Source organism: Cinclus cinclus, chromosome Z, assembly GCF_963662255.1.
Source record: "Cinclus cinclus chromosome Z, bCinCin1.1, whole genome shotgun sequence".
NCBI classification, from domain to species: Eukaryota; Metazoa; Chordata; class Aves; order Passeriformes; family Cinclidae; genus Cinclus; species Cinclus cinclus.
In genome coordinates this window covers 77,514,322-77,527,808 of record NC_085084.1, presented here as the reverse complement: position 1 = coordinate 77,527,808, position 13,487 = coordinate 77,514,322, and the positions used below count along the sequence as shown (strand labels likewise).

At 47.1% G+C, this 13,487-nt stretch overlaps 2 protein-coding genes across 2 annotated transcripts in view; one reads left to right on the top strand and one right to left on the bottom strand.

Annotated features, from left to right (window-relative positions):
- UBAP2 (ubiquitin associated protein 2) overlaps positions 1-13,487 on the bottom strand; it is a 148,735-nt gene continuing 135,248 nt past the window's right edge. Inside the window, exons 22-28 of the mRNA XM_062514000.1 lie at positions 7,137-7,215; positions 5,869-6,083; positions 4,462-4,561; positions 4,268-4,375; positions 2,888-2,955; positions 1,730-1,921; positions 1-209 (exon numbers count right to left, since the gene is read on the bottom strand). Of these exons, the coding sequence (XP_062369984.1) occupies positions 114-209; positions 1,730-1,921; positions 2,888-2,955; positions 4,268-4,375; positions 4,462-4,561; positions 5,869-6,083; positions 7,137-7,215 (858 nt within the window). The 3' untranslated portion in view covers positions 1-113. The remainder of the gene's footprint in view (positions 210-1,729; positions 1,922-2,887; positions 2,956-4,267; positions 4,376-4,461; positions 4,562-5,868; positions 6,084-7,136; positions 7,216-13,487) is intronic.
- Positions 10,286-10,879, top strand: LOC134056621 (interferon-like). Its single transcript, XM_062513460.1, has one exon. It carries the CDS (start codon positions 10,286-10,288, stop codon positions 10,877-10,879), a length of 594 nt encoding a protein of 197 aa, XP_062369444.1.

Sequence of the window (13,487 nt, the reverse complement as noted above, 5' to 3'; positions counted from 1 at the left end):
CTAATAATTCCAAGAATGGGCTTCGGCTTTTATTTTCTTTTTTCTCTTTTGTTTTCTTTTGTTTCCTTCTTCCTCCTCTCCTTTCATTTTCTCCCCCCTCCCTGGTTTCAGATTTAGTTTGTCCAGTATGGAGAAGTGCCATAGGCGGTTTTGGTAGCCTGAGACTTTTGCTGCATGGTGCTGGGTTGGTTGCGTTGGCCAGATCCACCCTAGAAAAGGGAAACAAAGGAGACAGGAGCATCAGCTGCCACAGCACCAGCATTCCTAGGAAGAAAACATTGCCAGGGACAGCCCTGACATCCAGCAGTGCACCAATGCTCCCCCCTGAACAGATCTGTTTCTGTCCTGCACTATCTCTACATCCCACAGTCCAGACCAAGCAACCATGGACACACCAAGAAGGAGCTTGGGGATGCACCATCCCACTGCCTCCCAAGCACAACAGGCTCAAGCACAAGGTAACTGAGGAGCAGGGCCAGGAGCAGGAAAGGAGCTTTCCCTAGGTGAGCCGAGGTGGTACACCAGACAAGCATGTCACACACGTGGAGTACAAAATCATGTCCTATTAGTGGACTCTAAGGCTGAACAGGTTTTTTTCAGGAAATATTTAGTGTTAGGAAAGTAAACGTATGTGCAAGTGAAACCGAACCAGAACTGACATGCAGCCTGCAGGGGATGCTTGATTTTTCCCCAGAATCACAGCACAAGAGCTCACATCCTGCCCTCCTGATGGGACAGCAGCACCTGCATCAGCTTCACACCCCACAAACCATCCCTCCCCAGCCCACAGCAGGATGGATTCTTCACACAATCATGGCCTGGCTGAGGCTGGCAGGGATCTCTTGAGGTATCTTGTCCAACTCCTTTGCTCAAGCAGGATCACCAAAAAGCCAGCTGCCCAGCACCATTCCCAGACAACTTCAAGGATGGAGACTCCACCAGCTTCCTGGTCACCATCCCAGAAAAATATTTTTATATCCCACCATGACCATTTCTTAGTCACCATTCCAAACAAAATATTTTCTCTGATAGGTTCAGAAGGAACCTCCTGTGTTCCAGTTTATGCTCACTGTCTTGCTCCTGTCACTGGAAAGAACCTGGCTCTGCCCTCTTTACATCTTCCCTTTCTATACATTGATGAGATTCCCTCTCAGTGCTCTCCAGGCTGAACTGTCCCAGCTCCCCCAGCCTCTCCTCACAGGAGTCATGATCCAATGTCTTCATCAGTCCTTTACTAGACACTCTCCAACACATCCACATCTCTCCCACAGTGGGTAGCCAAGCACCGGACATGATGCTGCAGCTGTGGCCTCACCAGAGCTGAGCAGAGGGCAGGGATCAGTTCCCCTGACCTGCTGGCAGTGCTGTGCCTGGTGCAGCTCAGGATCCCATTGTCCCTTTTTGCTGCAAAGGCACATTGGTGGCTCATGGTCAATTTGTGCTCACCAGGCCCCCTAGGGCCATTTCTGCTAAGCTGCTTTCCAGCAGATGGACCCTGACACAGATTGATGCACGGGGCTGTTTTCTCCCCAGGGACAGGACGTGGCATTTCCCCTTGCTGAATTTCATGAGGTTCCCTCCCCAAGCTGGTCAACAGGCACTGCTTGCCAAGGACCTTTCCCAGTGAGCAAAGTAAACAAAAGAAGGGAACAACCACCCCAAGACCTTGCTGGGAAGGGGGAGCAATATGCTCTTGGGGATGCTCTAGAGGCAGAAGGGGCTGACTCACCTGCCCATCCTGCTGGAGGTGGTGATGCAGCATCTGGGAATGAGGTTGCTGATGCGCAGGGAGGATATGAAGAAATGGGGCTGGAGCATAACCCGGGGCAGCACCAGGGTTCAGGGGTCCAGTTGATCCAAGAGCAGAAGGCAGGCTGAAGGGAGGTGGAGTGCCAGCGTGGAATCCCTGCTTGTCAAATGTCTGCAGAGGGGGCAATGGGCACAGTGTCAGAGACTGGCATGAGGAGCCTCAGCCAGATCAGAACAAGAGTGGCCCAAACACACAGCACCTGAACTTTTCACCTACCCCATGAGGAAGCCAAGTCACATTGAATACCTGCAAGCACACCAGAGGATGAGTTTCAGCTCCTGTTCTCACTGTATTTCTGCACTAATGGCTCTTGGAACTTTTATTTTCACAGACACTGTGATTGTAATTCCCTGACTTCTTTCTATTCAGAGGGACGTGGGATTGCAGAAGCTTCCTAATCAGTCCCTCCCCCACTGAGTGGGCTCAGCCTAGAATTACTCAACCTATCCAGGGCAGCCCAACAAAAACACAGGAACTTGCAGTAATATTTTCCTCCTGCTGACCAAAGCTTGACCCCCTAAGCACAGAGCTGACAGTTGGCTTCCTACCTGTAAGCATGAATCACAGCCAGACACTGATTTCCCCCACTGAGGGTGCAGGGAGCAGCAAACAGGAGCTGGACATAAACCCAATGCACAGCACAGCTGGTCAAAGCACTTCCTGCTTTGCCTGGGAAGCTGCAGGCTGAGCAATGGCCACAGGGGAGCTTGGAACAGGGATCTTTGGGTGTTAGAGGTGGTCACTACTGCCTGTCCCTCTGATGGAAAACAAAACAGCCTCTCAACTCACCTGCTTTGGGGGCTACTTGGACTAAAAATGCTAACACCCATAACTTCATTTGCACCCAGGACACTGCTGGCATGGTGTAGCATGGGCACTGTGCAGCACAGGGAGCAATGAGCCTCTGTCAGCAGCTGCTGTCAGGAGCTGACACCGCAGAAACACTGGGACAGAGAATGAGACTTCACTCCAGCAGCAGAGCCAGTGTTAGAGATGCTGTGGCCTGCTGACTGGCCAGCCTGGGAGTAGGAGTCATCAGCCTTGGGCCCTGAGGGAGGAGGGTCCAACACTCCTCACCTGAGTCTTGTTATAGACTGAGCCACTGATATCAGGCACACCCGTGTTACTTGAGGTCACAGAAACACCTGGAAAACAGAAATGACACCAACAGTGAGAATGTCACCCCATCAGCCAGCATGATCCCAAGCTTTGCTCCTGGCATCTCTAGCAGCCTCAGGGGATTCATGGCTCTCCATGACCTCAGACCCACAGCACCCCGCATGGGAACAGAAAAAAAGGGCTCAGCTTCTTGTTCCCACTGCACAAGTACACTGGGATAAATCACCCAGGTCCACTCTAAGTCATTAACACTCGGATTCCAACACACTTCACCAGGCAGCAGCTGGCTGTACTGACCACTCACTGAAGCTCACAAAAAGCCAGCTTTCCCCCAGGATCAGAGCTACATTCAGCTCTATTGCAGCATTCAAAAGCTCTCCAGTAGTGCCTTAAGTGATGAGACTCAGCATCTCCTACATATCTGAGCCCCTGTCCCTCCACATCCTACAGAAGAGCCAAGTCTGCAGTGCTCCTCTGCCCTGACAGAATCAGCATCACTGGCTCAGAGACACTTATTCAGTTTTATAGAGGGTGCTCTGATCATATCACTTGAATCAGAAAAAAAACAATGGTTGCTTCGAATCAGAGAACTGAGCTCAAGGGTACTGCTCTAAGGGTACTTGCAATCCTCCTTGGACACTGCTCCTTCCTGGATTGCTTCTCCACTGAAGAGAGTGTGATCACACAGTGTTTCAAATGCATGGCAAATGTTTGGTATTTACTTCAGCATGAGGATGAACCAGTTAGTACTAAGCAGCCCAGCTTCTCAGATCTAACCAGCATGTGCCAAATAAAGTTTTTGTACGAGCTGGATAAATTCTTCAGCTTTTATGGTCACAAAGGAAATATTTCCAGGCACAACATGTTATAAGTGTGTACAGGCAGCAGCTAGACAGCCCAGAGATGTGTGAAGTGCCCTGCTCCTCTCTAATACATGGATGTCTCAGGTGCCTACCAAACTAAAAATCTAGCTATGATTTAGCAGAGGATCATTTCAGCAACAGCATTGAACTGCTTAAGTTTCAAAATTGCAGCACTGTTGAAGGATCACTATATTCTTCAGCAAAGAAAGCTTTACCTTAGATGACAGCTAACCATTTCTCCCATGTGTAATTGGACCCAAGCTGTTCATCAGCTGCACAAAGCTTTTTGCAAAGTTCAGCCATGAGGTTTAGAAGGAACAACTGGGCCATTAGAAAAGCATTTTGTACACAGGAGATGGAAAAACAGCTTGGATCATGACCCTGTTCGGAGCTGACTGTTGTGTTGACTGCACAGCAATGAGAGTTTGCCCTACTAAATCCAAATTCAGAGGAACCTCCAGTCTTAAAGTGTTACCTTTCCCAGGTCCAGTGCCAGCAGATTTGTTTTGTGCTTGAGATGACCCACTGTAGCCTCCTTTGCTGTAATCTCCACCTGCAGTTCCCTGTGTTAAGTCATCGTAGCCTGCCAGTGAGCACAAGACACAAGACGGTGTTAGGGAGTGCGAGGGGCGCCAAGGGTGCTCAGGGGAGCAGGGGCTGAGGGTTTACCTGCACTGTAGCCATGCTGGCCATAGCCACTCGCCTGCTGGAAGGGAGTCGACGCCGTGTTCAGGTTGACTCCGTGTTGTTTAGCAGATGCTGGAGGTACCTGGACAAAGGACAGGAACAAAAGGTGCCATCAGCTGCAATACAGGCTCCCTCTGCCATCTAGTGGGGAAGGCACCTTCCACCTCATGTTGGGAATTCATGGAGTTGGGAGGACTGGGATGGCATGGGACTGCTTACAGCAGTAACTTGCTACAGTGGACTTGTGTCCCAGGATTTCTCCTAGAGCCGCCCCTGTGATCGCAGTGCAGCCCTCCCTCAGAGCAAGGGAGCTGTGTATTTATTTCATATGCTGAATGTAAACAGCAAATTTTTACCCACAATCCTGAGAACCACCACAGAATCAAAGTAAACAAATTCCTGCCTGAGGCTGTTCATAAAATACTATCCTACAGGGCCCTAAACAGCCTCATCTACCCTTCCGCCTGGAGCAACACCTCCTCCCAAATAACCTTCTTCCTCCTGACACTTCCAGCCCTGCTCTCTGACTTAATGAGGTCTCCTCCATCCATCCAGGCTCTCTCACCTCAGTGACTCAGCTTTAGGTCTCCCCTTGACTCTCCAAGGACTAGTAAGGGCTTTCAGGAACAGCAAGCCCTCAAAATGTAGCTGTCAGCTATTTACAGAAACTCACAAAGGGGTCCATGAGTTCTGGCCTTTTAAATTTTTGTTTTCTTCTGAGTGAGACTGCAGCTATTTTCTCACGTTGCATGTTTTTGGAGATCTCCTGCAGGCTGGGGAAGCTGACTCTGTTCTGTTCTAACGAGAATCCACCTGAATACTGACTCCAGCTCTGGGATCCTCAGTATGAGGAAGCTGTGGACCTGTTGGGACAGATCCAGAGGAGGTCATGAAGATCATCACAGGGATGAGCTCTTCTCTCCTATGAGGACAGGCTGAGAATTGGGGCTGCTCATCCTGGAGAAAAGAAGGCTCTAGGGAGACCTTACTGTGACCTTTCAACACTTAAAGGAAGCATATAGGAAAGATGCAAAAAACATTTTACCAGTCAAGGTAGTGACAAGACTAAGGGCAACTGTTTTAAACTGAAAGATGGTAGATTTAGATTAGATGTAAGAAAAATATTCATCACCATGAAGGTGTTGAGCACAGGCACAAGTTGCCCTGACAAGCTAAGGAAGGCCCATCTCTGGAAGTTTTCAAGGTCAGGATGGATAGCATTCTGAGCAAACCGGTCTAGTGGAAGGTGTCCCTGCCCATGGCAGGGGAATGGGAACAACCTTCCAACCCAAACCTTCCTATAATTCCAAGATGTGGAGTGTTTGGATTGGAGAAAGCAAAACTGGAGAGGTACTCAGGGAGGATTACAGTTGAGGCTGTCACACTTACAAACATGGTTGGCCCATATTGGAATGCACTGGGAACACCAGGCATTCCAGCGTAGTAAGGGAGCCCAGTGTAGCTGTACCCCGGGGGCAGGGTAGGGTTCAGGAAGGGCTGCTGAGTCGTGTGGTGAGTCTGTGTCTGGTTCTGCTGCGGCTGGGCCAGCGTGGTCGCAGGAGCAGGAGAGGCAGAATCCCCACGGCCAAATTTTGTTACATCACCTGTGAAAGAAAGAAATTATCAGAAAAGCTATCAAAGATACTGCAAAGGTGGAGAATTCAATGGATTTAAATCTTCTGAATACAAGCAGACAACTACAGAACAGGACACATCCTACACCTGAAAGCTTGCAATTGTTCATGGGAAGCCCTCACCCAGTCTCTGTTCCTGACAGCCACAGGGATATTGCCTGTTCATGGCACAGAACTCTGTGCCATGGCTACTCCATTGATAAAGACAGATGCCAATACTCACCTATCTCACATGGTTTGAGCAGAGTCATTACTATCAGATCATTGCAATCAAACATGCTAAAAGCAGAAGCATGGTAAATAGCCAGAGAGCCAATGGTTGTTGGGTTAAAGTGTGACTCTCCTGGAGGTTAACCTGTTTAGCTAAGCTTCATGGGCTGAAAGCAGGTTAGGATTTACAGGCAGTGATGGGCATATTTTTGCCAATGTCTGTTTATTTGTCAAGCATGACTAGTTAAGATGTCCAGATCCTCACACCACCAAAGTTCTGAAGACAGTAGCTGAAGGCCAGGAAAGCAAGGCTTGCATCGTGGGCCACCTTATTGAAGAAGTAGGAAGGGAAATTCAGTTATTAACCCAAAAACAGCCTCCCAAGAGAAGTGATCATGAAGCAGAAAATTCACAAACACTTGTACTTTCTGGCAGCCTACAGAGCAGCATGTTTACCAAGGAGGCGACATACATCAATGACAATCCCTTCTACCTCACTCCCAACCAGTATTCCTTTTTACTGGTTACCAGGAAGTATGACAGCACTTAATACCATCATTATAGGAACTACAATGCCTATGGCCACAGTTCTAATATGTAATCATGGCAGTGGATGAAAACCACTGGCTGAAATCCTGGATGGCATTAATATCATCTTTGCACAACTACAGCTAAAGAACAAGAGCAGGAACAAGGAAGGGCTTCTTTGACCACAGAAGGGAAAAGCAAGTTGTCTTTAAACAACAGCAGGATGACCTGCACTAAGAAACCAGCATATCTCTCTTTCCATTCTCATCTTTAACTAGCACTCACCTGAGTACGGGTTGTTAGCAAGGCTCCCATCTCTGCCTGTCAAGGTTGCAGGAGCAGGGAATGTAATTCCATAGTAATCCTTGGAAAGAAACACCATTTATTAATAGTTGAAACTGTAACACATCTGGACCAATCTTATGAACTGCATACTAGACAGAGAAGAAAATTCTAGGAGCAAGAACTAAAGGAGGTTTGGGTGGGAACTGACGTTACGTCGTCCACCAGAGCAGAAAATGTACCTAGATCCTTAAGCTAAAAATAAACCTACTTGATAGACACTTTTTTTGTGTTATACACAAATATTTCAGCTCTTAATGGTAAGTTAAAGGCAGTAACTAAATGATTTCCCACACAGCTCCCAGTTCTGAACTGTCATCTTCCAGTGAGACTGCCTGAAAGAGAACTGACTATTGTGGGTCAAAGGCCTTGGGTCAGGCCAGGACTGTAATCACAACATGGATGTAAGTCTAAGGGTTTTGTCCTTGTACCATGCCCTGCTTTCTAAAAGTGAAAATGTCAGCTATGAAAACAGTAAAAAAATTAAAAGAGGGAGAAAAATTGGATGACTGGAAAACTTATTTAAGCTACTCTACAGGTCAGAGTCTCCAAAGTGGGGTGTGTATCATAACCCATAGGGGTACAAGAAAAAATGGACTTGGTACCTTTGATAAATACAGCTTAAGAGAACTTTAAAATAGTGTTTGTTTAACCTTCCTCTCCTTTTAAAATTTTTGGTTTTGTGTGTGTTTTATAACATATATATTAGTACAGGGGTACATGTATATAATTCAGAAATAAAAATATACTGAATGTGAGTGCTCACAAATTTTTTGCTGATAGGGTGCATAAAAAAGGTGGAAACCACTGTCTCAGATCATTTTTCTAGGTCTTCTGCAAGAAGGCAAGCAATACTAGAAAGCTTGCACTCTGAAATGACAGGACATGCTAGCAAAACTGAAGCAGCAGTTTCGGAGAAAAGGCAAGGAGTTTGCCCTTCTCTGGGTGAACTCTACCTGTGGGTCTGGTGATCTGATTTTTCCTCCTAATTTTTATGTTCTACTCCTCACTGCCTTCAATCCAGAAAGAGATAATGCTTTAAGTAGCAATGTATCAATTTCCACACATTTTCAAACACTGGGAAAGTCTCCTCTTTATCATGCTGCAATCTCTGCAAATACCATAGAGCCTCAAATGTTTTCCCAGAGTTGGCAGCACCTTCCACCTTGCTCCACTTCCGTGCATCACTTCCCTGTCTCCTACACTCAATATTTCATGTTCAGTGATGGAGGAATGTGGCAAAGTTTTAGTATTGTAGGTGCTTTCTGTAATTTGTAATAGTGCCATTATATCATTAACCTTTCCTTCCCTGGTAATTCCCCTTGGAGGAACTCCAGCATGAATAACTTTGCAAAACACAACTAAATTCACATTAAAAGTCTTAAAGTCTTAGCAGGTTATTAAAAAGCAGCACACTCACAATCTTATGATGAAAATACCACAAAAAAGAAGATCCAGAGAAGAGATATGAGCACAATTCAGCAGCTATGAACTAACACACTACCATTCCCCCCCCTGTACAAACTGGATAAAATATAATCAAATCTGCATGAGAAGAGGGTGTGATGGGTTGCAATTATTCTCACTGCATCTCAGGCAGGGGAAAACTACATCAGTATTGAATATCTGTACCCTACTTATGCATACACACATTCAAACTAAGAACTCATTAGAAAACACAAATGCAAGGCAGATATGTCTGCAGTTCATGTCTGCCAAAAGGGAAGTATCAGGGAAGACACCAACCTTCAGACATTACAGATATCTCCTGACCTACAAAAGAAAAAGCTCCCTAAAGGCAAAAGTGAAATATCAGAAATAGGCTCAAAAAAGTGAGGCAGAAAAGGATGAAAAAAGTGTAAGTGATGAGACACAATAGATTTAAGTTCCACCCAGCAGCTCACTGGGTACCACATGCACCAGCTGACACATTTATAAGATCTCTGCAACAGATGAACAGAGAAAAAGCATATCTCAATGTAACATGTACCAAAAGAACCCAAACAGCAAAAAAATCCACAGTGAGATTTTACAGCAACAATATGCACATTACTTGAGCTAAATGAAAAAAAAAACCTCAGGAGAAAATCCCATTCTTGCTTTATCAGCAACCACAGGAACCTCTTACTGCAGGAATTTACATAGGAAGCAGTGATGACTCTCACTTGAAACTTTGCCCACTTTCACTTTTCACATGTAAGTGGACTGGCACGTGAAATAGAAATATTCCCACCTGCTTCTGCCCCTCACTTAGATGTTTCTGCATCTAACACTGCCACATTTGCACAAAAAAATCCACAACACAATAAAAAATAAAAACTAAAATCTAGAAAGGGCAAACACTGTATGAATAGTTGATGAAAAATCCTTTGTGACATCTGCACATTTATCTCTAACTACCAACATACCAAGGGTAATTAACTCTGGATACAGGGGTCTGAGAAATGGCTCCAAATATATCCTGCAAGATTTTGCAGAGAGAAGAAAAACTCTTGTACTAGCAAAGCTGCAGGTACCACAGGAAAAAAAATATTAAAATATATATTGACACATAGCATTTAGAAGGACTGAGAGACTAACAATTCTATAAGAGATATAAGAAAACACTATTTAACATGGAAAATTAACATTATATACAAATAATACTGGAGCATGAAATCAGAAAAAAATAGATGCAGGTAAGTAAAGAAATTTTAAAATAAAACCCAAACATAGGCAAACACACAAAACAGATGAAAAGACAATCCTGAAACACATCCCCAGCACAGCCACCGGAAAACTTCTGTCACACTTTCATCTTCTGTAATAGCACAGTAGCCAGGCTTCCCCTGGCAGCAGCCCTGAGAAAGTATGAGCTCTCATTCTCATAGCAGCGCCCACTCCTGGTCTGTGACAAGCACCAAAAAAGCCCTCAGAAGAAAGCAAACAAAAAAACAAAAGTGAAAACAGAAACGGGAAATTCTCTACAAGATGATGATGAAAGGAAAGCCTGGCCATGGGCACATAAAACTGCAAACCTGGCAGCACCCTAAGCACAGCAACCACCACTACCAAGCCAGACGAGGCTCCTGCACAGCGCCCAAAGCTCCACCATGGTTGTACCTGGATGTGCACAGCCCTGCCAGTGGCACAGCACCCTGGCACTGCTGCTACTCATCGTGGCTCCTGCCACCAGCCTCCCGTGTCATCACCTGCGGACCCACGATCTTGCAGATGCCCTGCGCCTCCTCCAGGACATGGCTCCCAGCCACACGCAGCCCTGCCACCTCCAAGAGCCGCCCTGCTTCCCCGACACCCTCCTGCACAGGAACCTCCACCCGCACCAAGCCGCCGCCACCGCCCTACGCATCCTCCAGCACCTCTTCCACACCCTCAGCAGGAGCAGCAGCAGCCAGCACTGGCCCAGCCAGGCTCACAACGACCTCCTCAACAAACTCCAGCACCACATCCACCACCTCGAGCAGTGCCTCCCCGACAACGCCAACGCCACCACGCTCTTCAAAGGACCACGCAACCCGCTGCTCACCATCAACAAGTACTTCAGGGACATCCAGCTCTTCCTCCACGCCCACAACCACAGCGCCTGCGCCTGGGACCACGTCCGCCTCGAAGCTCTTATCTGCTTCCAACACGTGGACAGACTCATACGGCAAATGAAACACCAAACTGTTCTGGACCCCCAGTAAATCTACAGATTGCAAACACCCATCCCCAGCCAGCTTCCATGGCCATGGATTGAGTGGTGACAGCAGCAGCGCAGGCTGGGATCATTCAATACCAGTCAGATCTCTTCTGACCAGAATGATGAGCTGATGGGGAAAGGGATATGACTGTGGTGACACTGGGGTCTGTCTGTGGCACCCAAGCCACAACCACCAGAGAGGAAGGAAGAAGAAATTTCTGTGCTACACACTCATGGATAGCTGTGAGGCACTGGGGATATGGATGGTACTTTTTACCTGTGGAATTATTGTGTTCATCCAGGCTGCAACCTCACCTGATGAACAGGAAGGGGATTATGGACACTGGGGAACTACTGTGGGACTCCTATGCCAATCACTGTTAACCACAGACCTCTGTTTACTTACTTACTTACTTAATTGTTTATTTATCTGGCCATTTATTTATTTATTTATTTATTTATTATTTTGTCAGAAATAAAGATCTTTTGTATAAACAAAAAAGAATGAAGAAGCAAAGCTGTGTCAACTGTGCTTCATGCTTATACCTGACAGACAGACAGTCTCCTCCGGCAGGCAGGGATGAGTCTCCCTCCTGCAGTCCAACTTGCCAACATCTCCTGCTTGGGTTGAAGGCTATGGATAGCAGACCATTCTCAGGGAATGGTGGTCCTGCAGTCCCCAGGCATCTCTTACAGCTGCCAGACCATTAGGGCACCCTTTTACCCCAGATGACATGATGCCTACCCCACACATGATGCCTTCCTCTTCCACCACTATACTCTCCCTTCCAGACCCTCCAGTAATGCCAAGATATGAAAGTCACCTCCAAACCATCAACCCACCACAAACAACCATTCTGCAATGCCACAGCACTGCTTTGGAAAAAACAGGGTGGCATAGACAAGGCTCACCTCAAAGAATCAAGGATAGGACCCATCAAGGTCTGCAAAGATTTGGACAAGGAACGGAAGCCCAGTGCTACCAACTCCACCCAAAAAAGACTAAAAAGAAACTAAAAAGAAACAAAACCTGCATGAGATGTCCAGAACTGCTCACTGCTCTGCTACGGCCATCACAACTGGTACAAGATGCTCATGCCTATGCTTACACCCCAGAGCCCATGAAGTCCTACTGCAGTACACAGAGCACATTGTTCTTGTCCTTCTCCATCCCAACACATCATTAGCAAGCAAAGAGATCCATCACCCAAACACCACCACCCAATATAATCCAATCCAACCAGCACAGCATTCCCCATGAAGGAAACTGCCCACTGTGGTGGTTTGTAAAGGTTTTCTGAAATTTTTACTTGCCCAGACCTGAGCAGTTTCTCTTGTACCTGACAAAGATGCATCAATGTCGGATTTTTAATATTAACACATTGTTACACCAATGAGAAAGTTTATGTGTCTTTGTAAAATACACATGCAAAGACAAAAAACATCTGGAAAACTCTCTTTCCCTTCTGGCCTCTCACAAGGTAACACTGGCCTTGGTTCCCTCCACAGGGCCTGGGCCCAGCAGGCTCTGACATAGGGCTTGGGAAGCTGCTGGGCTCCCTTTTCAGCCAGGGGTCTCGATAGCCAGGGGGAAGAGAGGGCTGTTGCTAAGATCCCAGTCCCCTTGGTGTGGCCAGGGAGCCACAGCTCAGCAGAACCCTGCCCTGCTGCTGGCCTGGAGCAGCTCCGGGTGGCCGGGCCTGCCCTGCCGACCATGCGGCCTGGGGGAGACACAACTGGGCCCCATTCTGGCAAGGGCCCCCATACTAGGCAGGGGGGAGGAAAAACCACCAGGGAAGACCCCCTGCCCGCGGCTGGAATTGAGTACAGCAAACACCAGAAAACAGCCATGGAGCCAGAAAACTCATCACTGGGCTGGGCCCTAGAATCCCAGCCCAGCCCAGGTACAGCCTTGAAAGAGGCTTTAGCCTAAATAGCTCGGACTGCCCCACCTGGAAGAGATCATAGGACCCTCTGCTGCCCGGGAAAGGTATTAGCTCTTTCAATGCCCAGAATAAGACTTTGCAGATACTTTGTTCTCTCTCCTGAGTGAAAGAAGAGGACCAAGATGATGATATAGAAACAGCATAAAAACACTGAGGTAAGACAGTAGGAAGAGTCAGGTCCCAGATGAGGGAAGGAGGACAGTTGTGGACTAAAATTTCTCTCTTTTTTTATGCTATGGAGAAGAGACTCTTGTTTTCCTATAACACATAAGATATGGGGTGGATATGACTGTTTTAACTGTAGATATGAGCAGAAGTGTTTGTGTTAAAGTAAGCAGATACTGAAATTGCTACGTTTGAATAGTGAGAAGACCCCTGATGCTCCCCAGGGATGGAGGAGAAGGAGGAGAAGGAGGAGAAGGAGGAGAAGGAGGAGAAGGAGGAGAAGGAGGAGAAGGAGGAGAAGGAGGAGAAGGAGGAGAAGGAGGAGAAGGAGGAGAAGGAGGAGAAGGAGGAGAAGGAGGAGAAGGAGGAGAAGGAGGAGAAGGAGGAGAAGGAGGAGAAGGAGGAGAAGGAGGAGAAGGAGGAGAAGGAGGAGAAGGAGGAGAAGGAGGAGAAGGAGGAGAAGGAGGAGAAGGAGGAGAAGGAGGAGACCCTCTGTTTTCT

Bases quoted from the DNA above. Each gene is read 5' to 3' on its own strand.
- LOC134056621 (XM_062513460.1), top strand. From the start codon at position 10,286: ATGGTTGTACCTGGATGTGCACAGCCCTGCCAGTGGCACAGCACCCTG.